Here is a 25647-nt window from a genome sequence, read left to right as displayed (position 1 = left end):
TAGTGATATGATCCTAGAAAGAGGGTGGGAGGGAAGGGAGGTGGGAAATATAAGCTTAATCCTCATTTATCAGTCTTGAAAACTATTAATTTATGTTTAAAATTAAGAAATTAAGCAACAGTGGTATAAACATACTATTGAGAGGCATGGAGGCAACTACCAGAAGAAACACAAAACAGCTTGAATGTCTCCAGTGGTAGAGGAGCTAAACTTGCTGGTAGAGGCATATTTTGTGATTCTTAGCTTTTCACCATGTCCTTCTGTACTACTTGACTTTAGAATCATTACAAGTATACTTCTACCTTTTAAAAAAGTGAAGAGGAGCAGGAAAAGAAATCTAATAATTTAATTTAGAACCAGGTTTTGGTTCTACCATTCTTTTCCACATTTTTACCCCAACGACTGATGCCCCACAGAAGGCATTTGCTCCATTCAGTTCTCCTTAAAAAAATTTAAATTTTAAAAAACGTTGTGAATTCAAACAATGATCCCAACGAAACCACTTTTAAATTTCTAGATCCTTTCTGGATCTGTTAAGTACATACATGCTTTTACAAAGCTATAAAGAGTCCCTGGGTTTCAAAGCTCTACCCTCTTCTCTTCATACCCTCCAGGAAAATGACCTCAACCCCCCTCTTACAAGTAAGACTAAGGTCATTCAGTGACCACTCTCCTCTAGTATCTCTTTCCCCCACCTGCACTCTAGTCATCCATCCTCTGTTTAGAAGACATGCCAAGGCTAATCTCCTCACGCATGCTCTCAACCCCAGCTCTTGCCCTCTTGCCTCTTCTATATCTTTGGTTTTTCTCCCATGCTTTTGTTTTGCCTATCTGTAACCAAAATCAAATCTTTCCTACATTTAAAAGCAAAGCCAAAGACTGTATCTTCTTTTATGTACCCCAGAAATTCTCAAAAAATCACATCCTCTCCACTAACTCACCTTTAATCACTTATTGTTCTTTTTCTGTCCCTCTGTCCCAGGCCCATGCACACCTCTACTGAAACTGCTCTCTCCAAATGATCAGTGATACCAACTTCCAGTGGCCTTTTCTCAGGTGCCACTCTTCATTCTGCTGCACTCTACTCTGTAGACGACCATCCTCTTATTGAAGTTTTTCCTCCCTTTGCTTCTGTAGAACCAATCTCCCATAGGAATGTGAATATACTGCAAACAGCTGGCAATACTGTAACAGAATATACCCAGGATATTCTACTGAAGAAGTGAAAGGTTTGTGTTCTGTAACTTGTTAAGTGTGGTGTGACAGAAAGCTGCGCACTGGTGTGTCTGCTTCTGATCTTTATCCTAAAAATATGGCTGCCCTATAGTGATCATTTTTGCAGTAACTCAAGCAACTGGCACCTTACATCTATAGACAAAGTCATTAGGAATGTTAGCTTGTATAGTTGCAGGAAAGTGAGAGTCTACAAGACACTAACCAGCCCAAGTTATTGGTAATGGGGCAATAAAGAGCCTCAGAAACCAGATGCAGAATGTTTGCAAGGTTGTGATCACAAGCAAGAGTAGAGAAGCAGTGAGCATTTAATACATCCTTGCCATGGAAAATCAGGCGCACCAATTTCAGTGATGTGAGGTTTATGAGAGCAAAGCTCCTTGACATTTCTCCTCATGCAGAGAAACAGAGTATAAAGGCCTACTGCAACGAAGGAAAGGTTAGACGTGACTGAATGGAGAATCATCATCTCTCTGCATCCATAACCTTAATCTGGTTTCTCACTTAATTTCCAACCCAATATTCCATTTCACTTTATTCATTCAACAAGCATGTAGTATGTATAAGCTGTTTCTAGGTGCTAGGGATGCAATAACGAATCAGACTTCATCTAAGGAAGTTAAATTTGATCCGACTTCAGAATGAAAAAGAGCTAGCCGAACTATGAAACAGGGGAAGTGTTTAATGGAAAAGAAACATGTTCAACAGGGGCAAAAGGATCTTGGATGTATGATTTCAGAATGGAAATGGGATGGGGCAGTGGGAATGGGTGGGACTGCAGCACGCACAAGGGAGCAGGAGTAGAAAGTTATGTGTTAGGGCTTCCCTGGTGGTGCAGTGGTCGAGAGTCCGCCTGCCGATGCAGGGGACACGGGTTCATGCCCCGGTCCGGGAAGATCCCACATGCCGCGGAGCGGCTGGGCCCGTGAGCCATGGCCGCTGAGCCTGTGCGTCCGGAGCCTGTGCTCCACAACGGGAGAGGCCGCAACAGTGAGAGGCCCGCGTACCGCAAAAAAACGAAAAAGAAAGAAAGTTACGTGTTAGAACTATAGCAGTTGTCCAGGTTAAGAAATAGTGGCTTTGGGTATGGTGCCAGCAGGGAAGAGAAATGGACAAATTCAGTGTATTTTGGTGGGTGTTGGTCACAGCCTCTGAGGAATAAAGGATAACTTCTAACGTTGGCTCAAGTACTCAAGTGGGCAAGTGTACAGAGGTGTATTTACTGAGTTGAAGGCTGGAGGAAAGGACAGTGTTATGCAGCAAAATCAAGTTCCTTCGCATGCCCTGATCTGCAACCAAACTTCCTTATACAGAGCCACATTTTCCCAACTCCTTGCCTATTTGAAAATAACAGCCCTCCACCTAAAATGCTTCTTTCTCCCTTTCCCTCCACCAATGCCTACAGCAACCCATCTCTCAAAACTACCTCTAAAATTTCCCTAATTTACCACTCATCCCATTTATCCCCTAAATTTAATAATGCATTCCTCTAGACTTCCTGGAACTTTATTATTCCTATTTCTCTTAAGGAATGTAATACTTCCACCTTGCATTAAGTTTTATCTATCCATCTATCTAAATGCACACACACACATACAGTTGACCCTTAAACAACACGGGTTTGAATTGTGCGGGACCACTTAGAGGTGGAATTTTTCACTAAATACACACTACAATATTACACGATCTGTGACTGGCCGAATCCGTGGATGCAGAACCACGGATAAGGGGGGCAGACTGTAAGTTATACACAAAATTTCAACTGCGCCCAGGGTTGGCACCCCTAACCCCCCATATTGTTCAAGGGTCAACTGTATGTATATAAAATTTCTCAGAATGTCTCATCCAATCTTTCTATTTCTGACAGTATTGTACTAGAGTGTTTTATACCTGAGATGGAAAAGACTCACAATCTGCAAGCATTTCATGTTACCTAAATTACAAAGCCTTTACAAATGTAAGTTAGGCTGCTAAGACCTCATAAACAAACACTGTAAATTAAAACAAAATTTAAGACTACAATAGTCAAATTCTTTCTGCATATTGTAGTAGCTGAAATCTAAAGGGATCAACTTCAGAAAATACACCGAAAAACAATATAACACTTAAATGAGACAAAAACTGCAAATCGAATCAATAGAAATTAAGTAGATCAATTTATTTTTGTGTATTTCACAAGTATAATTTTGGAAGGGCTATTTAACAAATTTCAGCATTAACTGCCAACTCTATAGACATGTTCAACAAAAAAGGCATTTACTCTTGGCCCTTTTAATACAGGCAAGTGTCCTACTGCATCACAAATAAAAGATGCAGTAACAGATCTGAGGGTATATTAAAGAAATTAGATTTTTCTTTCAAATGCTGTTTAGTTGATAAATAACAAAATACAAACATAATTAATGGCTGTCGTGACCATCAGTGATTTCCAGAATAAAACCTATAGGCCTACCTGCTTTAAAAGGCAGAAACTAGTAAAACAGTATTAAAATCAGTGTTTTTATCCTTAGATTAACAATCCCAGAATGAGACTTCTTTGATCCCAATTTTACAAGGTGTGGTGTGATGTCAGGGGGAGAAGGGATATGGGGGAAGACTGGCAGTGCATGCTGAATTGCAGAGTTGGGACGGTGGCTCAAACTTGTCATTATCCAGATGAGGACAGTGTTTTAGAAAATTTTAAATGGGTCCTTAATTGTGTTATATTGAGAAGGGTATTAAAGGATTGATCATTCATCAGTCCTAAATACCATTTAACAGATGCCATCAGGCGGCTTAAGAAATAAGCAGGGATGGGAGGGGGGAGAAGTGAAGTAAAATGAGGTGAAAAAGGCAAATGAAAAATGGAAGAAATGTGTCTGAATGTTGGGGAATGTAAAAAGGCCACCACAGAAACTGCTTAAGTTGCCATTCAGACATGCTCTTCCTATTGAATACTTGCCCCTGGATCACCAAACACCAAGTTTAGAGCACAATTCAAGTAGAGATCATATTTCAGCACTGATAAAACTTCACTAATTTGGATTGAGAAAGAATATATGTCTGATTTAGTAAAAAGTATCAATAAACATTCAGAGGTATAGTTTTGTTACATTAAGTAAAAACAGCAACAAATTCCAAGTGAAGTAACAACAAGTAGAGGGCTTGATGAATAGTTAAGACTTATTTTTAGGTGAGCAGCAAAGGAATATTGAATAACTTGTAAATAGACTGCAAAAATGCTCCTTTCAGTTCCTCAAAACAATCCAACAGTCCTTACTATCCCAACATGCCAATAATTGTTTTAGTCAGATGTAGCCTTTAAAAATGAAATGTTTCTCAGAACTGTATTATCAAATAGGAGCTACTGGACATAAAACAGATAACTGAGTTCAGACATTAGCTAGTTTTCATGAAGTATTTATCTCCAACTTGTTTACTCCAACATTCATTTATAATAAGGACAATGATTAAAACTGGCCATTTCTCAAACCACAATTCTGAAATCACAGAAATGTTTGATTAAGCCCACCTTGGTCAAAAATCTTCATTCAAGCAATGGTGAAACAGCCTGCAAATATGTCTTCAATTAACTGAGCTTTGAAGCAGAACAAAAACAGAAAAATGTAAAACCTCTATCCCAAGCACCAATAATGGAGGCTAAGCAATTATACCTACAAGTCCTAAATGACAGGTCTTTTCTGATGGAAAATCCTGAGATTTCTATTACTGTGACTTTACAGAAGGCAGGTTGGTTTAATGAGGAAATTTACTTTTAATAAAAAGACAATCAACAATGTTTTATTTTGGGCACTTACTCAGTATTTCACAGATCCTCAACAAGTTTTGAGGTAGGTTAATATTAGCATTGTATTTTACAAATGAAAACTCAGGCAGAGATTACATCACTTGTCACAAACCATAGCAGGAGTCCTACCATAATCAGTAACATGGTCTGATCTTTGAGATTAATCTCTGATGTGTGTGTGTGAATTTAATGGTGATAGCTTGCAAATAGTCATAAAAACAAAACAAAACCACTAGATATTCTACTTTGGGCTATTTTGTAATTCTTAAATAATCCTACAATGATTATACATACTTTGGAATAACCTACATACTCCTGTTAGAAATCTATTTATATATAACTAATCCTTATAATAACAAATTAACACATTATCGATTTTGTTGTTTTCTGCCTTTTGGGGTGGGTGAAGCACGAAGATAATCAGCAAGTTTTCCTCAGAGAGCTAGGCAGCCTTTAAGTGCAGGTACTATGCTCAAGGCACCATCTATGGTGATTTGCGGTCATAGGAAAGCAGGTATACAAATGGAGCCAAGATCCAGAAAAGATGCCTGGATCCAAAAGAGGGGAAGGCCCTGCACAAGTCAAAGATGAAGAAAAACATACTGTCATCTCAGGCTACATATCCTCAGCATCATGGGAAGAGCTCCTAAAAGACCAGCAAATTTGTCCCAGTTAAGTCTGTTAATTAAAGTTCTTACTAACTAGATAAACCATAAGTATTGTATTTTATTAAAGTGACATCTATAGAAACAAAATATCTAAGTATTTATTATGAATATGTTCCACCTATCATGTAAATTCCTCTAATTGTCACAAGCCTAATTCACCTAGCTCATTATATTACTTAAAGTTCAGCTCATCCTGACTAGGTTCCTGGGCCAATCTTCTCAAATATTTGTTTCATTATAAATTTCCTTTTATTTAAACAATTGTCAATTCTTAACAATACAGGATTAAGAGTGGTTAATTAACAACTGAGAAATATTATAAGGAAAATATCATTATTGTGTTAGAATATACAGCATTCAATAGAGCAAATTTCAAGAGTAAAGATATAGACACCTATGTTTCTGAAGAGACTGAACGGCACAGCCCAACACAATTTGAGTCAAAGAAGCAAGAAAAAAAGAAGGGAGGGGCCACAGGAGGCAAAGTATTTTATTCTAGTGTCCCCAAAATTGACTATGGAAGTAAAAAGTTTCTACATTAAAAAAGTTTATATAAATTACATGAATTGTAATTTTCATAAAAGTCAAAATGAAATGTTCTGCATAGGACAAAAGATATGCCTAAGCAACATATCATATTTGCACAAGGCCACTGAATGTCATGGATATGAGGAACAAATGAAAAAGCTTAAGTCTATGGCAGACTGAGCAAAGATTTCAGTTTGGTATTCTATAACCCCAAGACTGTAAACTACTCTTACTATGCAAAAGCTCTAATGACACACAGGGTTTTGTGTAGGAACTCTTGTGCTTCTGGTTGGCACATCATCTACTCTTTAATATGTGAAATTAATACAGACAGTTGTGAGAGGTTGTGCAAAACTACTGTATTTACAAAAATGGCACAAAAGTGAATTCAACAGTCGATGCACATGCACACTTCATTCACATCTTCAACAACAAAAGGTATTCTAACACTACAGAACTGAATAAGAATACTCTTCAACAGCAGCTGTTAAGCACTAGAGTCACATAAGTTACACCAGAATGGGCAAATATTGCCCAAGTAAAATTCTATTGTTAAAGCTGAAACAGATTTAAGGCCATTCAAGTTCAAGCACAGGATACAAATCTTTTGAAGCCCCATCTATTTATGTTTGAAATATGTGACCTTTCTTCTAACTTGTGGTCTTAAACTTCTGTTTTACAAAATTCAAAAGGAAAATACAGAAGAAATCAATACAATAAAGGTTACATTAAATAAGAGTAACATACAAAGCTATAATTAAGATGAATTAAAGAAAGCCAAAACATTAAAATTGTAAAACTTGCTTGTTACTTGTTGGAACCAGTCCTACACTAGGAGTTAGGTAATATATACAATTATTTTCAAGTAGATTACTTTACATTGCTCTAACATGTTCTTTTCATCAGTGCACTGTTAAACTAATCAAAACTCTACACATGTATATTCCCTTACACACACACTACCACTACCTGCAAAGCCATAACTCTCAAACGACTTAGTGAGTGAAAGGAAATAAAAAGTGGAGAAGTAACATATTAAGGAGAAATAATGGGAATTAGAAGATTCATGCAGTTCAGCTCTTTTAATCAGCCAGCCAGCTTGCTAGCAACAAGAGATGGTTTCCGTTGAGGAAGGTCCTGTGGAGTGGGAATGTGGTCACCAGTGACGTCTGTCTTATCCGGAGCTGCAGTAGGAAGTTGCTTGTTCTTCATTTTTGCTTTAGCCATGTTGTAATCCCCAGAATCAAAATATTTTTGCTACAAGAAAAAAAAAATTCAGACTAGAGTTTAAAAAGCTTTCATATGCAATTACACTGGTTTAAGATATAGATGTGACCCTGTACTGTCAAAATAAAATAAACCTAAAAGTTTTTAAACAAAAACATCAACTACACGAAATAGCTATGACTCTACAGTGAGTTCTATCACAAGTCAACAGCTGAGAAGTCAGGCAAGAACCCTTTCTTCAGGCTTACATATATCATTCTAGTGCCAGTATGGAACCCTCAATATTGACATCAACTTCCATATCAATCTATCTGGGAGCTAATAGCCCTGGACTTAAAGAGTGGGACACAAGCCTTTCACTTACTAATGGAAAAACCAGCATGAATTTCTTGTTTAAATGATTTTGAAAATAAAAACACACAATCCACCAACTTGCATTTGGGATGTCACCCACCTCCAATCAAGCTTACAATTATTAAAACTATTATTTATAGTTGCTGGTACTCTGTCATCTAAGATGAACTGTTCTGTAAGGATTTAAACCATTTATTTGAATTACAGCAGTTCACTAACATAAAAATTAAGGTTAAAATATAAATGCTTAGGGTAATAAAAGAAATGAACTCATTAGAAATTAATTATCACTTAAAATACACAACCCTATCCTATACCACCATTTTTCACCTAAGACACTAAGTACAACAATTGCTCTTATTAGTTGGAGATGGATGCGGTAACAACCCCACCATTTATCACTGAAATATAAATTGTGGAGCTAAAGATCAACCTTAATATAGATAACCTAATGAGTTAGTCTGTTCCGAGGTAAAAACAGATGAATTTGCCTGGGTTACGACTTTCACCTATCATGTTTAGCCTACCTTTAGTGAGTGCCTGCAATACTACATGAGGCACTGTGTGAATCATGAAGAGAGATATAAAGATGGACAACAGTCAAGTAAATCCACTGTTACAGTTTTAAATACATGAGGTGCTATGGTTACTCAAAGGAGGGGAACCTAACCTTTGCCTATAGCATAGACAAGAATCCAGATACGAGATGAGGGCTTGGACAAACGATGAAGGGGAGGAAATATAAATATTCTCTTTGAGACTTCAGGGGTAACTCAAGTGGTAAATCAAGGAGCTAGGAACTCACAGCTTAGTTTAAGATTGCTGAATGGCCTGAAAAAAAAGGTCTCACTGGCTGCCTCCCTCCAGTGACTATTCTTTTATAAGCATCTGGCCTTAGGCCAGAGTCTAAAGTTAGAAATTGCTTTTCATGTGTCACTACACATAGAGTAGGAAACTTGGACCAGGCCTTTCTAAGACTTGCTGCAGCTTCATTTCTGCATGTTTTAAAATAAGTGTAGTGAAAAAAAAAACCTCAGAACTTCTGATGTACTATATTATATTAGAGAGCTACTTCTGAAGTTTAGTAGCCTCTAAAAGAGAAAGTAGACTGCCAAATTTCTTAGAGTCAAAAGCACAAAATGAGAACTTTAACACATAGTGCAAATTTTAGGCAGAGTTTCCCCAACGTAATAAAGTCTGTTTCTAATGTTACCTATTTTATAGTAAACAAAGGTTCATCACAAGGGGATCACACTTATCTGTAGATTAGGCTACTTTGCTTGAGGAAAAGGAATTAAATTTATTTAGTGTGGTGAGAGAAAAACTAAACTCAATGCTTAATAATTATAACTGCTCTAGGTAGAGGAATGAACTAGATCAATGTTTCTCATATTGGAAAAGATACAGTTCAAGAAGGCAATATTACTTGTCTTTAACAATTTTTAAATTTTGTATAAGTGAAAATTTTAAAAATTAACATATTCTGTACCATCTAGATGACACTCTTATAAGAGCCTTTTCCCACTTCAATTTAAGGGCCACACTTACATCCATATTTATAATTGCATTGACACTAATGGATCACCAAAGTGACAATACTTAATTTTAAGGTCATGTTTCTTAAAACTGGACCCTCAGTTTTCTTGGGACTTCACAAACTCCACAAATACGAAAAAACATGGGCCAGACTGCTGCTTGATATCCCTCACACGTCATATTGTTAAAAGCCTAAAAATAGGTATCCGAATAAATAACATTAACAAGTACAATAAAACAGAAAGGGACCTAAAATACATGATATCTAACCAACCCTCTCAAATGAACAAGAAACTGTTTAAAGATACTAAGATAACTTGTCAGTTTGCTATTACGACAGAGGAAAACTAAAACCCTGTGATCCAGACATTTTTTTTAAAAAAAACTCTTTTAACATAGTAAGAAATTATATAGTTGAATATAACATTTCATTTCCCTAATATAAAAGTGCTTATTCACTGACATTTTGGTAAAATACAGAATCATTCAAGAGCTCCCATCTCAAATTCTATATAAATTTCTTGATTCAAGTGGCATTTTCTTATTGACAACTATTTACATCTATAACACCAACGCCAAGATACAATGTATATAAATTCTAACTTGAAGATACTTAAAGTCATAAATCGTTGAAGCTAGAAAAATGACGAAGTCAACAGCCCAAATGTTGGAGGAAAGGCTGTTAGCATAAGTTATACTGAAGATTAGCAAAGGAAAAAAAGTTTCCTAAACACTAACAGTCAAATCCCAAATCCAAATAATAATAATCAAAGAAAATTACATAATTCCATACTAAAACCACATCTGATAGAATGATTTCAAAATGAGACTTGGTACAGATACATTTTACACAGAATGCATAACATGTTTCTCAATGCTGCTTTTTTCTATTTATCCTGTATATTATGGTCTTTGCTTTTCAAATGACCACATAATGTTCTACTTTGTTGACTTATCACAATTTATTTACTATATCTCTGCTGTTGAATAATGATGCTGCTTTTTATTATAGTTAAAGCTACAAAGAAATAATTGTTCTAATTCATACTCCATTGATTTCTATCCTGGATAAACATTTTTTTGTGTTTCATAACAATATTTCCTCTGCTAAAATCCTTTATCTAGGGCACCTTAATGTTTTCCTTGTGTATTTGAAAAACCATTTTATGTATTACAAATATTAACTAACATTTTTATAATAATTTCCCCACCATATTACTTTTCATGGATCAAGGATTTTATTTTTATGTTTTGGTATAATCCTTCTTTGTCATTCTATTATTTCAAAGCTGTGAATGTCATTCTTTCATGCTGTATAAAAACACCATTCTATATTTTGTCACTTTTAAAAGTAATCTGTTAAACTAAAATTAATGTTAAAATATTCTTTTGGTAGAAAGACAATTAGTGTATGACATCACTTATATGTGGAATCTAAAATCATCAAACTCATAGAAAACAGAGTAGAACAGTGGTTGCCAGGGGCTGAGTGGTGGGGGAAATGGGGAGATGCTGGTGAATGGGTACAAACTTTCAATTCTAAGATAAGTAAGTTCCAGGGATCTAATAAATGGACAACATGGTGTTAACTGCAGTTAACAATATTGGACTGTATATTTGGAAGTTGCTATGAGAGTCAGGCTTTAACGTTCTCACCATAACAAGAAGAAAATGGTAATTATGTGAGGTAAAAGATGTGTTAGCTAACCTTATTATGGTAAGCATTTAGCAATATGTACATGTATCAAATCATCACACTGTACACCTTAAAGTTACATAATATTTTACATCAGTTATAACTCAATAAAGCTGAAAAAAAATTCCCTTGCAATTTGGTTTATTTGAGAAAATAATCCACATATAACTATAGCCAACATATATACTTATCAATGCACACACATCTGGTGGTAAAGAGCTATATACACAGACACCCATTTCACAATCTCTTTCGGCACAATGAGTTCACAGGACTTAAAACATATGAAGATTTACACATGAGAACTTACCCCTTTCTGCAATCGTTTCCTTAAAAAATCTGAACCTCCAGGCTTTTGTCCCAGATGAGGATACCTTGCTTTTAATTTTGCTTCTTCAGCTTTCTCTGGACTAGTCACTTTGTCTTCCATTTCCTGAAATAATTTTAAATAAATTACTTGTCTATCACAATTCAGTTATTTTAGATAATTCCACCTTTTAAATATCTGGATTCTGGTTTTAGTTGTCAAATACCAAATAATGCAGCAACAGACTAAGAAATCAAGCACAGAGGCTTTTAAAACATCTCTGTCTTGTTTTTCAAATGATCCATGTGACAGCTCTATTATAGCTGTGATGCATGTATAACACCCCACACACTGGATAAAAATATCAAGATAGCTCAGCTCTGAAGTCTTGCTTGCCATTACTTTCCAGTCATGTATAATACATTTATAGTTAGTCACCTTCTATGGAACTCATCAGCTCTTTGCCCATATTTAGAGAACCATCTTAATACTGTTAAAATAAAAAAGAGCTTTTTGACCTCCTGTTTATTCAAAATCATATTTAATTGAAAGCTCTGAGAATCTTTAATAGAAATTAACAGCAGCTTACTTACCATCATATTTTCCTTGAATAATGCAGAAGACCTTGTTATTTTTAAAGGAGAGAAACATCATCTCTGCCAATCTTTACATCTGTATATTTTATTGCCTAATTTCTACCCATATTTAATGGAAAACAGTTTTCATGCCAAAGATCCCATCTTTAATGCATCAAAAATATGTTTTCTGACCAAGGACTATCAATATCTTAAGCCTATTCACTTTGAACACAGTCTTGATATAGCTTACTTTCTTCCATATATATATATATAATATATATATAAAATATATTTATATTATATATATATATATATAGGCTGTGCCACACGGCACGTGGGATCTTAGTTCCCCAACCAGGGATGGAACCTGTGCCCCCTGCAGTGGAAGCGGGGAGTCTTAACCACTGGACTGCGGGGAAGTCCCCAAGAGTAATATTTTATAGGGAAGCAGTGTTTACCACTTCATGGCAAGTAGTGCAGAAGAAAGAATGAATCAAGAAAAATAGAGCTGCCTTGATAGGGGAGGCTGGGCAATGGCAAGGCATACTTTTTAGCTAATGGACTCACTTCTGCACACCAGCTCAGCAAAATTACACACCTCTGCATATCTTGATTCTTCCAGGTTATTTATGAATAGTCAAAAAGCAGAAATGTTATCCATAAATGTCAAGCCTACTGTTCTTACACAGCAGCAAGTAATCATTTATTAATCTAGGAACTCAAGAAACTTCATATAATTTTTGCATATATCTTCCTCAAAAGTATTTTCATACATGTTTTATAATCAACTTTATTCACCCTATAGATTGTCAATATTTTTTTCCATCTTCAAAAGCTTCCTCATGTGTTGTTACCTTTTCTCATTTTTAGTCTTAGAGGATTTTGAGAAAAAAGCTGCTGCTGCTGTCAAATATACCCTTTCTATGGGGCTTCTTTTATGTGTATGCTTCCTTCTGCTTCAAGTGTTCTACTCTCTTCTTATGCTGCAGTTTCATGCGTCTACATATTTTGATTTTCATTCTTTTTACAGTGGCTGCATCATTCACTCGATGTACAAAAAACTCAACTATGTGTGCCCAGCCAGAGATAGAGACTCTAAATAGTATCGGTGATTCTGCCAGTCATTCCATTCAAAAAGGGTAGCTTAAGTGTGAGGTTTATGACGCAACCCTGCATTCCCAGGAGAGTCTCAATCCCAGAGTATGTCTCTTTCAGAGTGTAAGTGTATCAACATGCTGTTTATCATTCCAGTGTTTAAAAACTCGGCCCCTGTAACAGGAGTCAACTACCTCAGCTGGCAATCAACTGAAGAACCAGCTCGGCCATCTGTTCAAACGCTAGACAAAAAAGTGACTACCACTTGACCTACTGAGAATTGACGGGGCAGTCTCTAATGTGATCATGACTTCACTGGGTTTTTCAAGGGTGATTTCAGTTATATGTGATTTTTTGCCTTACTAACTTTAGAACCTAACCCCTATACAAGATATGACTACATTGTATTAATCAGATAAGCTGGAGAAATAATATAAATTTAAGGTTCCCAGTTTAGTATAAGACAGTGCGCTGGGTCACCACAGAGGCTTCACTTCGCTACTACAGCCCCAGGGTATCCATAGTGGTTAATTTATAAGTGGACTTGGGAGGGACCTCCTCTTGGGTTCCACTATACAATTGTTTTTTAAATTGGCTGACGTTAAATTTGGACACTGGTTGAAAAGGACTCCAACCCAATTATAGCCTTTCAGTCCCAGCACCTTAAAATTAAAGGATGTTAACAGAGTCCTACATTTCCACTAAAACCATACAGCTTTCTTAGGCTTGGGAAATGAGAGCACTCTACTTCTTTGCTTTGAATTATCAGTTCTCTGTATCTAAGAAAGATTCCTTAAAATTTCTAGTATGGGGTAGCAACTTTCCCTAATTTCCAGCGTTTCTGGAGATTTCTCCATTTTATATACGAGGGGAAAAAAGTTGTGCACAATATGCCATCTTATCTGGTACTCCCCTATTTTCTTAATAAGGAACACATTTATGTATATATTTACATATAATATTGAATTAAATGAAACAGTTTAATTAAATTGAAACAGTTTACTATCAAAAAATATTTTGGGCAAAACAGCACCTACAGCTGAAAATATTATTTAGATTTACAATAAATCTGTAATATGTCCTAGAAAAACAAACCAATTCTTGGACTTCCTGGCCAAATACATAGCACAATGGCAAGTCCCTGCTAGGTGTAACTTGGCAGTTGGATTCAGGATTTCAGCTACATTTAACACCAAAAGGGTGGAAAATATGACCTAAGCTACATTTTTTAAATGTAGTCAGTACCATCAAGACACATACAATACTTTTAATGGATCATACAGAAACATTCTTAAACCTTCTGCAAATGTATACAGTTCTAGGGCTTATTGATAAGCAAGTTCAAATGCCTGGATGTTCACCAATGATCTGACGCAGGTACAGTTTGCTTGTGGAGTATTAATAACATGTCAGGTGGTGGACTGTGTCCATGGGCATTCAGCCCACACTCACCCTTCTCTAAACACTCCTCTGAATCACCACAGTTAGAATAAGCCTGAAAGCACATTTCTCAGACTGAATTCCTATAAGGTTCTGCCAATGGTACCTACAACAAATTAAAAGGCATGGGAAAAAGAATCCATTTTATTCCTGGTGATGCCACACAATGTGCAGACAGCAGTAGCTCCTGTGTGTTCCTGCAGAAGGGCATCAAGCTCATGATTAGGGTCTATTGTAGCAGCTACATGAGATAGGGCAGAGGATGCTGGGCTCAGAATAGTGCTCACTCTTGCAGTGTCAAAGGTTTTTTTGTAATCCCTCACCTCTGGAAACATCATCTTCCCCTTTCTGCTACTCTATCCTTTCAAATAATTTGTAACCTAACCCCCTAAATCATATCCCTTTCTGTCTGAAATACCCAAATTGATTTCTATTCTCCAGAGCAGGACATTAACTGACAAAATCAGGTAAAATAAGCAATTTACTGAAATAGTTCCTAGAAAGTATTTGTGTAATTTAAAAGAAAGGAGATAATATGTATAGCAGTATGTATATATGTAAACTGCCAATTAAAATTAAAGGAATAAACTGTTGTATAACTTTTGCTAGAACTATTACAAATAAAAAGAGATCACCAGGATGGTCCTGGCAGGATTTGGGGTGACTGGGGTGTACACAGGGCTAAGAGGGAGAAGTGACCTGAGAGTCTACTCCAGATGCCTGACTTTGGAGTTTGAAGAGGTCTTATGTTGTGAGAATTTCATTTCACAGTGATTTAAAATAAAAAGCTGCAATAGAAATTTTTTTTTAAAAAGGCAATTTATCCCTACAGTCACGTTAAAAAATGCAAAGAAGCACACAAAATTTGGTGTGATTGCATGTTTCTGAACATCCTTCAAAGGAATTTCTGAACATTTATTCCAGCTAGAATGAAAATACATCCCTCAAAAGGTCTGAGATAAAGAAGGAAAAAGCAAACAAGAAATTGGTATGTATGTATGTATACTGAACAAGTCACTTTTCTAATTTTTTCCCCAGCTTTATTGAAATATAATTGACACACTTTCCTAATTTTAATGTCTTAATATGTGAGGTTAAAAAAGGACAGAACAAAAATATACAACAGTTTTTTAAAGTTTAAGTGTTCTATGTTTCTGTCTCATTTACAAAAAGATTTATGATATTAATTTTACACTTTGCTTAGTTGAAGAGGCTTGATAAAATTTCAGGGGGAATCAATTTAATAACAAAATAAAGTATATAACTTCCAAACTAATAGTGGGGGTAAAATGGAAGAAGAAAATCAGTCAATTGAAAAAAACAAGGGGGGGGGGAGGGGGGAGGAGGACAAGAAATGGAAAAAAAAAAGGCCAAAAAGCTTTATTAGGAATGCAGAAGATCTAATGTTTATGCCTCTAGTAAGAAAGCCTCAAAATAAATAAATCAACAAAATTATAGGGAGCAACTGATAGGTCTATCAGCATAGGAGAGTTCAACAGACCTTCCTCATATTGGTATGTGAAAAAGACAAAGTAGTCAACATACTTGATTTTAATTCTGCATCCAACAATTAGGAAATACATATTCTTCTCAAGGACAAATGGAAAAACTGACTAAATATTAGGCCATAAAGCGAATCTTAACCATTTCCATCCAGGCCACAATCTATGACTGCAATTCAGAAAGTTAAAAGTCAATTATTTCAAACTGTATATATCCCTGCCATTTGGAAATTAAAGTACATTACTAAATAATTCATGGTTAAAAAAGGAATCATAGGAATAAAAAAAATTACTTGGAACTCACTAATAATAAAAATTCTACACATACCAAATTTGTGGGATACAAGTGTCCCTTAAGGGCTTATATTAAAGAAAACTAAAACTCAATGACCTATGCATCCAACTTGAGAAGTTAGACAAAGAACGGAACCCAAAGAAAACAGGAGAAAACAAAAAGCAGAAATTAATGAAATAAAAAAGAAAGATACAATAGAAAGGATCAACAAAGATGGGAAATGACATGTTTAACCAAGAAGAAAGTATTTTTAAAAATTCAAATCTGGTTTTGAATCTTTACTCTCCAAGAGGCCTTTGTGTTACACTGAAATTTTACTAGTTTTTAGAAATAGATGCTGGAATATGAGTGACTTCATTTAGCTAAGTGGTTTCTATGCTGATAATAGCTTTGGGAGGAGGGGGGAAAAAGCATCATTAGAATTCTGGAACTTTTACTCTAGGCTACAAACTAGGAAAGCAGAAATCCAGGATACTGCAACAGAGATGTATGCTTATGATGTACAAAAAACAAAAACTTAAAAACAATATTTTAAGTGATAGTTATTCTCTTGGCAATAACATATGCCCCAAAATAATCTTCGTTGTATACTCTACAATTAGCACAGGGCCTAATATTTATTAACGTTAGGCACTTGCATTTTGGTGAATCAGTCTATTGAAATATACTAGCTAAGCTTTCTGTAAGTAGGAGGAGTATAAGGTATAAAAGCATATATATACACATATATAAACATACATATATTCAAATAATTAAGGATTATTTTGTAGTCTGTCATGGAATTGATAGTAAGTTTGAATGATTAATACCACTTTTTGCTCTTCAGCAGGGAAGTTACACAACTACATCAGCAAATAAAAATCTGACCGCTCTAAGTAAATTCTCAATCTGCTCAGCAATATGTTCATTGATGCACTGATTGATGAATAAGATTAATGAAAGCCAACAAATCCTTTGGTATAGTGTCAGGAAGGGACCAATACTGTTATCAACCTCTGTGGAAAAATTCTGTAGTTCTATTAAGTCTTTGCTGCTTGCCCAGTCCCCGGCATTTAATTGGTGTTCAATAAAAGTCTACTGAATGAACAAATACAATGTACTCCAACTGTTTTTTAAAAGTTAAGAAACTTTCTAAACGCGTGATAGTTTCACCAACAGCTTATCTTTGGAATATTTCATGTTTAGTAGACACTATAAGTTCAGGAATAGAAGTTGTTAAGTATTGAAGTCTTGCACAAACAACAGGCAAGCCTAAACACTGTTGCTATCTCAGCAATTTACTATACAACAAATGAAACAGCCTTTTTTTTTTGAAAGACATTTTAAAACTTTTCTGAGGTTTACTTCTAGATTGTTAAGAATCAATGGTTGCACAACAAACCAGAGGAGCAGGTTGTGGTCCAAACTGAATATATCTTAAGCCTTTTGGTTACCAAAAGTACTGTCAAAACAGTCCCAGAAAAGGCCAATATTAACCACGATTTTTTAAAAACTGGGAAAATGGGACAGCAATTTATATCCACTCTTTACTGATGACATAATGAAGTAATTTAAACAGCAGTTCTCTTCCTCCTCCACCAGTCATAAAAGCACCAAGCATACCTTTTAAACTGACAAAGATATTTAAGTTGAAAGCTCTACTTGAGTTAGCCTTTCCCAAGACACCTTACTAACTTAATTTGATGAATTTTGTAATAAAATCTCTAGAAAACCTGTTTTCTAGAGAACCTGCTATTAAGATCTTCTCTAAGAAAAAGTTAAAAGCCATATATATGAAAAAATACATATAAACATCCTTCTACTTTCATTCAGATTTCTTAAGTGGGTCTAAGCTAAGGTTTTTTATATTACCATGGTCTATCCCTCTCTTTTTTTAACTGCAGTACTAGTATCGTCATTTGTATTGACATAGTGCTTTGGCAATAGTTTCAACTGAAAAGTTTGGAGAAAAATTCATTCAACCAACATTTTCAGAACAATGCCAGGCACTATCCTAGGTGCCATGGGAGAAAAGATAAATAAAGGAGAGTCCTGAGTTTAAGATGCTCACAATGAAAACAGAACTATGTGTTTTAAGGCTCCACATGTCCCTTTTCACCCCCAGGATCAGACTGCATGCCTGTCTCAGCTAAGTATTATTCAAAGTGGATGATGGATCCACGAGGTCTCTGCTAAAATAATGTTTACTTTTCACTTCGGTGATAATCTAAAGAAAAATATAAGCATATCTTAGGGCACCTGAATTGTCATCTTATATTTAAGCAGTCCTATGGTGCTTGGGTGTCTGAGCTTTCATCTACTACTCCATTTGTCCAAATAATGAGAAAACTACAGAGCTGAATTTAAAATGTAAATGATCTACCTAAGACTACAGTTAAATGACCATACAGCTAACTCTTAAAAAAGGGAGAACTGAGGGATCATATGGTCTAAGGGAGTGTTAACTTGCCAAACTCAAAAGGCTCCTGTACTTTAACAATTGCTACCATAGTCTCAATACACTGGAAATTCAGTTTCAGCAAAACACCATGTGACAGTGAATTAATAATTTAGAATGTTTTTGTCTGTATTTAGTTTGTTTTAGATTTAGAGTGGTGTAAGAGAGATAGGAGTTTATACTTATTTTTACGTTTGTAATATTTAATTAGTATCGCAATAAAAAATAGTGGCCTATAGTTTTCTTCTCTTAACAAGGGTGCACATACTACTCAGGTAGATAAATAGTGACTTAGCTCTTACTCTATGCCAGGCTCATCATCTCTTTACCTTAGTTTTTCAGAAGCAATAGGCTGACGTACCATAAAACTATAAAGGTATTTTAGTTGACTACTTTGGCTTTAATTCAAAGGTCAATTGAGTACAAAAACAATAATCCAATTTGTTTAGGTCATCTAACTATTCTTCCAAATACAAGAAACAGGTGATTTGGCTCACAGGAACACAGAAGTGACTCTGCACATTTTCCTCATGTTTAGGGATGGTATCCATGCTACGGGCACTTAACATCTACAGCCAAACCTTAATTCAAGAAGGGACATTATATTACTAACCTCACACAGCAGCCCTAAAACCAAAAGACCTGAATTAAAATTTTAATGTAGACACAAAAAGAACACATTGAAGACAGCCTTAAACTTGTTAAGAGACATAAATATTAGGCTCTCCCAAGTGAAAGCATTTACAATGCAGAAATCAACACTCCACGCTTTGGCAACATATTAACAAATCTCATAAAAGAAAATTACATAGCACATTATTGTGCGTCAGAAGTCAAAACTGAGCTTGATTTTAGTGTTTAGGACAAGACAGCACAGACATGGGTTTGCTGTTTTATCTGGGCTCCTAAATCCTAAGCAATAATGAACATCACGATAAATATTTTACAATAAATATTTAATATTACTATTATGACTGTAATCCTCAAATTATATATAGCATATATACTTTTTTTTTTGCCCCCAAGTTCGATTTTTAGCAAAGTGTGAAAAATACCCAACATAGTTTACATCGGAATATTCTCGAATAAGGTAGTGACTTGGCCTATTATTTGTTATTGCTTTTTTCTCCAGTTACTTTACAAGTAATATCATAACAGAACCATCCAATTCAGGGGAAGTTAACATGGTAAACAACACATGGAATGGGTTTAAAACACTAATCAAATTTTCAGCCTGATTAGGAGCATGGTTGTAACGTAAAGCAGAAGCCCTTACAAAATCCAAGTATTAGACCAAATCTCATTTATGACAATGCCCTCTGACTCTTTAAATAAGTATGGTTATTTAGAAGCAAGCACTAACCTAGACAAATATAAAGCCTTTATATCCATAATCTGAATCACACCGATCCGTGGCCTATTTCCCTACATCAGCAAGGTATTACCAAGTGAGTTCACAAAATGTTCCCATGTTTCCACGAAACACGTGATCAAGTCAGCTGGCAAAAAAAAAAAATTAAATTCCAACCTTTCGAGTTTTAGTCAAGCACCACAGGCGAATCCCACTGGCACACATTTCGGAGCACACGCTGCGCCAAAGCGGTAAGTTATCCACCACATTTAAGCTTCACAACAACTGTATCCAGCAAGGACTATTATTCTTATTCTACAGATGAGAAGACTGAAGCTTGAACAGTTTAGTAACTGAACAAAGTTACACGGCTAACAATGACTGGACCTGAAATTCCAACCCAGGTCTAAGTCACCGCCCCAACACGAGATACCGCCTTTAGAGCTAAGAACACGCAGACAATACAAGCAGTTGGACAGTTAGTTCTTCGAGAGAAAAATAAAGGTTCATGAGCCAAGTGTAGCCCACGGAAAAACTTAGGCTCCACGCATAAGGACCAAGTCACGGGCTCTTGTGTACAGTTGAGTATTAAGGGAAACCCCGACACACCCAGGCGCTAAAGGAACGTTTCAGCCAGGACGCTGAGAACCTCCAACTCGCACCACGCCGGCGCTAACTACCCGAGCTCCTGCGGGCGGCCGGTTCCGGAGTGTGTGGCCTTGCCAGGTGAGGAAGAGCGGCACACCGGATCTGCACCGGCGCCGGGCTGGCTCCGGCTGCGCCCCTTCGCCCGCGGTGGGACCAGGCCGCCGCCAGGCCCGGCCCCCGGCAGCGACGGCCCCGGGCCTTGCGGGCTCCCCGGCCCGCTCCACGGGCACACTCACCTTCTGCTCCTCCGCGGAGGCTGCCTCGGGGACTTCCGCGGACATACTGCTCCCTCTGCGGACAAAACGCCGGGAAGAGAAGCAATTACCGGGTGGCCAAGGCCGCCCGCCCGCCGCGCAGCCTCAAGCCCACCCCGCTCCCCGAGCGCCCGCCCGGGCCGTCTCTGCCCGCAAAAATGGCCGCCGCCTTATGACGACACGCAGCCCCGCCGCGCCCGAAGGGCGGCCACCACTACGGCCCGCCGCCGGCCCGCCGCCCCTTCGGCCCGCCGCCCCTTCCCCGCCGCGCCCTCGCCTACCTTAGCCCGCTTCTCCCGCTCTGCGACGCCCAAGCACTTCCTTCTTTCCTTCAAAGGTCGCGGCTCGCGCCTCACCTCACATCCGTCCGCCGAACGCTTCCTGGGAATTGTAGTTTATGAGTGGAGCCGCTTCTCCCCGCCCTTACCTACCTAGTCTGGTCCCTTCGGTTCCAGGAGCGTTCCTATTTTCACTTCCCCAGGCTCGCCTGGTTCCGCTCTCCTCCTGGCTCTCCGCGCTGCGGCCATACATACTTTCTTTTGGGCGCCCCATAGCTCTGTGCTCCACAAGTCTCTCCCCACTCTGCTTCGCCTTCTTAACCCTATTTTTCACATCTTCAACTACGTCATCGCCTCGGGCTTTTACTGAGACCCTACTAGGTCAGATCCACCTCTTAAATGCTGTCACATCTCTGCATAGTTCGACAATGCACGCTTTATCATTAGACAGTATTTGTTGTGATTACTTTATGTCACCTTTCCTGTTTAGATAAGCCACATCAGGGCAGGGACCTCGTCCATATTTGCTTATGTTTTGTTCCCAGAGCCCAGAAATTCCTAGATAGTTAATAAATATCTGATGAAGGAATTCAGCTTCTACTCATTTGTCAACTCCCAGGGGTCCACTCCCACAAATTTACTCAAACTGCTGGCACCAAACTCCTCCAATGATTTTTTAAAATAAATTTATTTATTTTAGTTTTGGCTGCGTTGGGTCTTCATTGCTGCACACAGGCTTTCTCTAGTTGCAGTGAGCGGGGGCTACTCTTTGCTGCGGTGCACAGGCTTCTCATTGCAGTGGCTTCTCTTGTTGGGGAGCACAGGCTCTAGGCACGTGAGCTTCAGCAGTTGTGGCACACGGGCTCTAGAGTGCAGGCTCCGTAGTTGTGGCACACGGGCTTAGTTGCTCCGTGGCATGTGGGATCTTCCTGGACCAGGGCTCGAACCCATGGTCCCCGCATTGGCAGGTGGATTCTTAACCACTGTGCCACCGGGGAGGTCCCTCAATGACTTTCTTAATTGCCAAATCCGTTGGCTTTACATTGAATCCTTATTCTACTTGACATCTGAATAGATACAGGCAATATGTGGTGGTTCCAATGAAGCATCTCTCAGAAACTTGGAAATAAGATTGCCCTCTAAAAGTTAAACTAGTAAAAAGCAACAGATGATGAATGCAGTTCTGTGGGAATTTGGAAACCATAAAAACTCAACCAGGTTGTCCTACGTAGACTCTCAGGCAGGAAAAATTGCACTGGGATTGCAACTTGAAAAACAAAAAGTACACTCCTTTTGGAGAAAGAAAAGAAGGGGTTTGTCAGGCAAGGGAGCATTTAAAATACAAGGGTTCAAGAGACTGAGCTCTTTCTTTGACAAGTATATGCCTTGGGAGTGACTTAAGCTGGGCCAGCTGAGAAACTTCATAAGATCAACTAAATATTTGTTCTCATTTCATACTCACAAAGTAACCTACTGAAAATTTGCCTTTCTTTTATGCAGACCTACAGGGAGAAGGCAGAATGCACTAGTCAGGCTAACTTAAGCATCTAACAGTTTTATTTTTATTGAGTTGACATTCTGGTATATATCCTACATCAATGTATTTGTGAGCTAAAATCTGATAGATGCACATATATAGAAAATCAGTATATGTAACCTTAGATAGAGAGAATCTGTTCCTGAAAGATACTGACACTCACATGAGGGAAAGTTTGGATTTCTGGGAGGCAGATTTTGGTCAATGGAGAATCCACAAAGGCCAATGTCCCACTGTGGGGACTGTCTGAGAAGCCATCCTTCCCCAAGTAATATTCCTTTTTGCATCATCAACCATGTACCTTAATGTTTAAAATTACACAGCGATCACCAATTCCCTGTTTCTCAAAACTTTCTTCCCTTGATGTTTAGGATACCACTCCCTTATTCTCTCTTACTTCTCTGGTCATTGCTTCGCTGAGTCTTTACCTGCCTCTTAATGGGAGGATTTTAACAATTCTGTCCTTGGATCCCCTTCTCTTCCAGTTTTATACTTTCTGAGAAATCATTTCCATCCTCATAGTTTCAACTGCCATTTATATATTCTAGATCAGTGCTGTCCAAGAGAACTTTCTGTGATGATGGAAATATTCTGTATCTGTGCTAGCCAATACAGTAGCCAGTAGCCATATATGAATAATGAGCATCTGAAATGTGACTGGCACAACTAAGTGAATTTTCAATTTTATTTAATTAAATTAAATTAGCTACAAGGATTAGAATCACTGAGAAACCCTAGTGACAGAGATTCGCATTAAGTCTGGGGCAAAGTCAAAGAACTGATGTTTAGCCAAAGCTCCCCCTGGTGATTCTGGTGCATACACACACAAAAGATTTTTCAGGCTTGGAACTAGGTAGGTATATAAAAGTTTTAAAAAGATCAGGGGTCTTTTTGAGGTTTAGGTGCCCTAGCTCAAGGGTTTGTAGGAGTGAGTAAAGGAGATGAGAAGTCACACCCCATCCATTCCTCAAACAGCTGAGTGAGGAAGTCTACCTGCATCATTGCTGATATTGTAGCAAATATCAAGAACTGAATACCTTTTTTTTAATTGAAGTATAGTTGAGTTACAATGTTGTGTTAGTTTCAGGTGTACAGCAAAGTGATGCATATATATATATATTTTTTTTTATATATGTTCTTTTATATATATATATATATAAATATGTTCTTTTTCAGATTCTTTTCCATTATAGGTTATTATAAGATATTGAATATAGTTCCCTGTGGTATACAGTAGGTCCTTGTTGTTTATCTACTTTATATATAGTAGCTTGTATCTATTAATCCCAAACTCCTAATTTATCCCTATTCCCTTTCCCCTTTGGTAACAAGTTTGTTTTCTAATTCTGTGAGTCTGTTTCTGTTTTGTAAATAAGTTCATTTGTATCATTTTTTTTTAGATTCCACATATAAGTGATATCATATGATATTTGTCTTTCTAAAAACAGAATACATTTTTGATGAAAGGGAGAGACTGGAAGATCAATGCAGAGAAACCAAGTTAGATAACAGAGTGCAAAAAAACCCTGAGTATAAATGGTGATGTCTGTGAGAAAACTCAGGGAACATTACCTGAATAAGTAAGTCAGAGAACTGTAAAAAAACAAAAAAAAAGTTTTAACAACTTGAGTGTTGGAAGTGGAGGATGCCACTTCTCTAGGGACTTAGTGAGACAAGAGAACGTTATACGAACTGGAAAGGCTGGAATAGGAAATTTTTGAATGAATTAAAAAGAATGATGAACGGTGGGGTCTGGAAGAGATATTTAAAACTTTAAACATTTAAATCTCATAAAATATTTGCCACAATATGTTTCTAAAACTTCTCACAACTGTATTTGCATGCCTCCTGACAGTATACTAAGTTGAAGGGCCTCTGAGTTGCTTTAGGACATTCCTTCCTAAAGTCTTTTATTTTTTAATCAAAATATTTTCCCCCCTAATGATTAATAGGCATTGCCTTATTATATAATCTCATTACACAGCAAATTAACTTTTTGCCAAGAATATTGATGAAAAGTATATTTTGATGCCAGGCCACAGTTAGTAGTAGAAAAAAGAAAAAAGGAAAAAGGGGTGAAATGCCAGTGTAGTAGAGTGGAAAAGAGAAGATCTAACCTAGATTTGAATCCTGGCTCTTCAACTTACTGACCATGGGACCTTGGGCAAGTACTTCAAGTGTCCTTTTTCTTTCATTGTAGACTATATCCATACTCTCTCTGAATCATGGCTTTAAGTATTAAATAACATATAAATTGTTTACAATGCCTGGCACACAGTAGGCATTCATATGTTCCCCGCCTCTTCCAACAGTGTTCAAGTTTAAGACATATATCTCTCACAGATAATCCATGGTGGACTACAATGAGCTGATTCCAATGTCACACAGAGACAGTCTTAGGGATTGAGAGTGAATTCCTACCATGATGAAAAGCCTACTTCCCATCTAGACTGATACTGTGTTCCCAGGTCTAGTAGATCATGTGGAGTGTCATATACTAAAATTTTAAGAGCCACCACATCTGTAAAGTGATAGCTAGAAAGGTGGATTGAAGGAGGGACTTTCACATTTACTTTACATAACTATGTACTGTAAAAAATTTTTATAGTAAACATGTATTGCATAAATTAAAAAAATTAAATTTAAAAACAAATCATTGCTTCACTCACGAACTGACTAGGGAGAGTGGGGATCCCAAGGATGAAGTTTTTGAAGGAGAAATTGCTTCCTTTCTCTAACCCTCTGGGAATGAGAGAGAACTGGTGGGGTAAAATGACAGGAGAGGGAACCTTCTGTTGGGTGCCTTGCAGCCAGTCCCCATTGTCACCACTTCTTATTAATATTTTTCATTCTCTTCTGACAAGAAAATCTCCAAGGACTTTCCGGAGGTTACTTG

The 25647-nt window shown here is 37.2% G+C and overlaps 1 protein-coding gene across 1 annotated transcript; it reads right to left on the bottom strand.

Annotated features, from left to right (window-relative positions):
- Positions 1–6558: 6558 nt before the first annotated feature.
- ARPP19 (cAMP regulated phosphoprotein 19) lies at positions 6559–21313 on the bottom strand. The gene is made up of 4 exons (XM_030878720.3): positions 21218–21313; positions 20919–20973; positions 11340–11462; positions 6559–7473 (listed from the first exon to the last, which is right to left on the bottom strand). Exons 2-4 carry the CDS (start codon positions 20961–20963, stop codon positions 7303–7305), a joined length of 339 nt encoding a protein of 112 aa, XP_030734580.1. The 5' UTR covers positions 20964–20973; positions 21218–21313; the 3' UTR covers positions 6559–7302.
- Between the last annotated feature and the right edge of the window lie 4334 nt (positions 21314–25647).

This window comes from Globicephala melas, chromosome 2 (assembly GCF_963455315.2).
Source record: "Globicephala melas chromosome 2, mGloMel1.2, whole genome shotgun sequence".
In the NCBI taxonomy this organism is placed as follows: Eukaryota; Metazoa; Chordata; class Mammalia; order Artiodactyla; family Delphinidae; genus Globicephala; species Globicephala melas.
The sequence above is the reverse complement of the archived record's forward strand: the minus strand, read 5'-3'. Positions and strand labels throughout refer to the sequence as shown.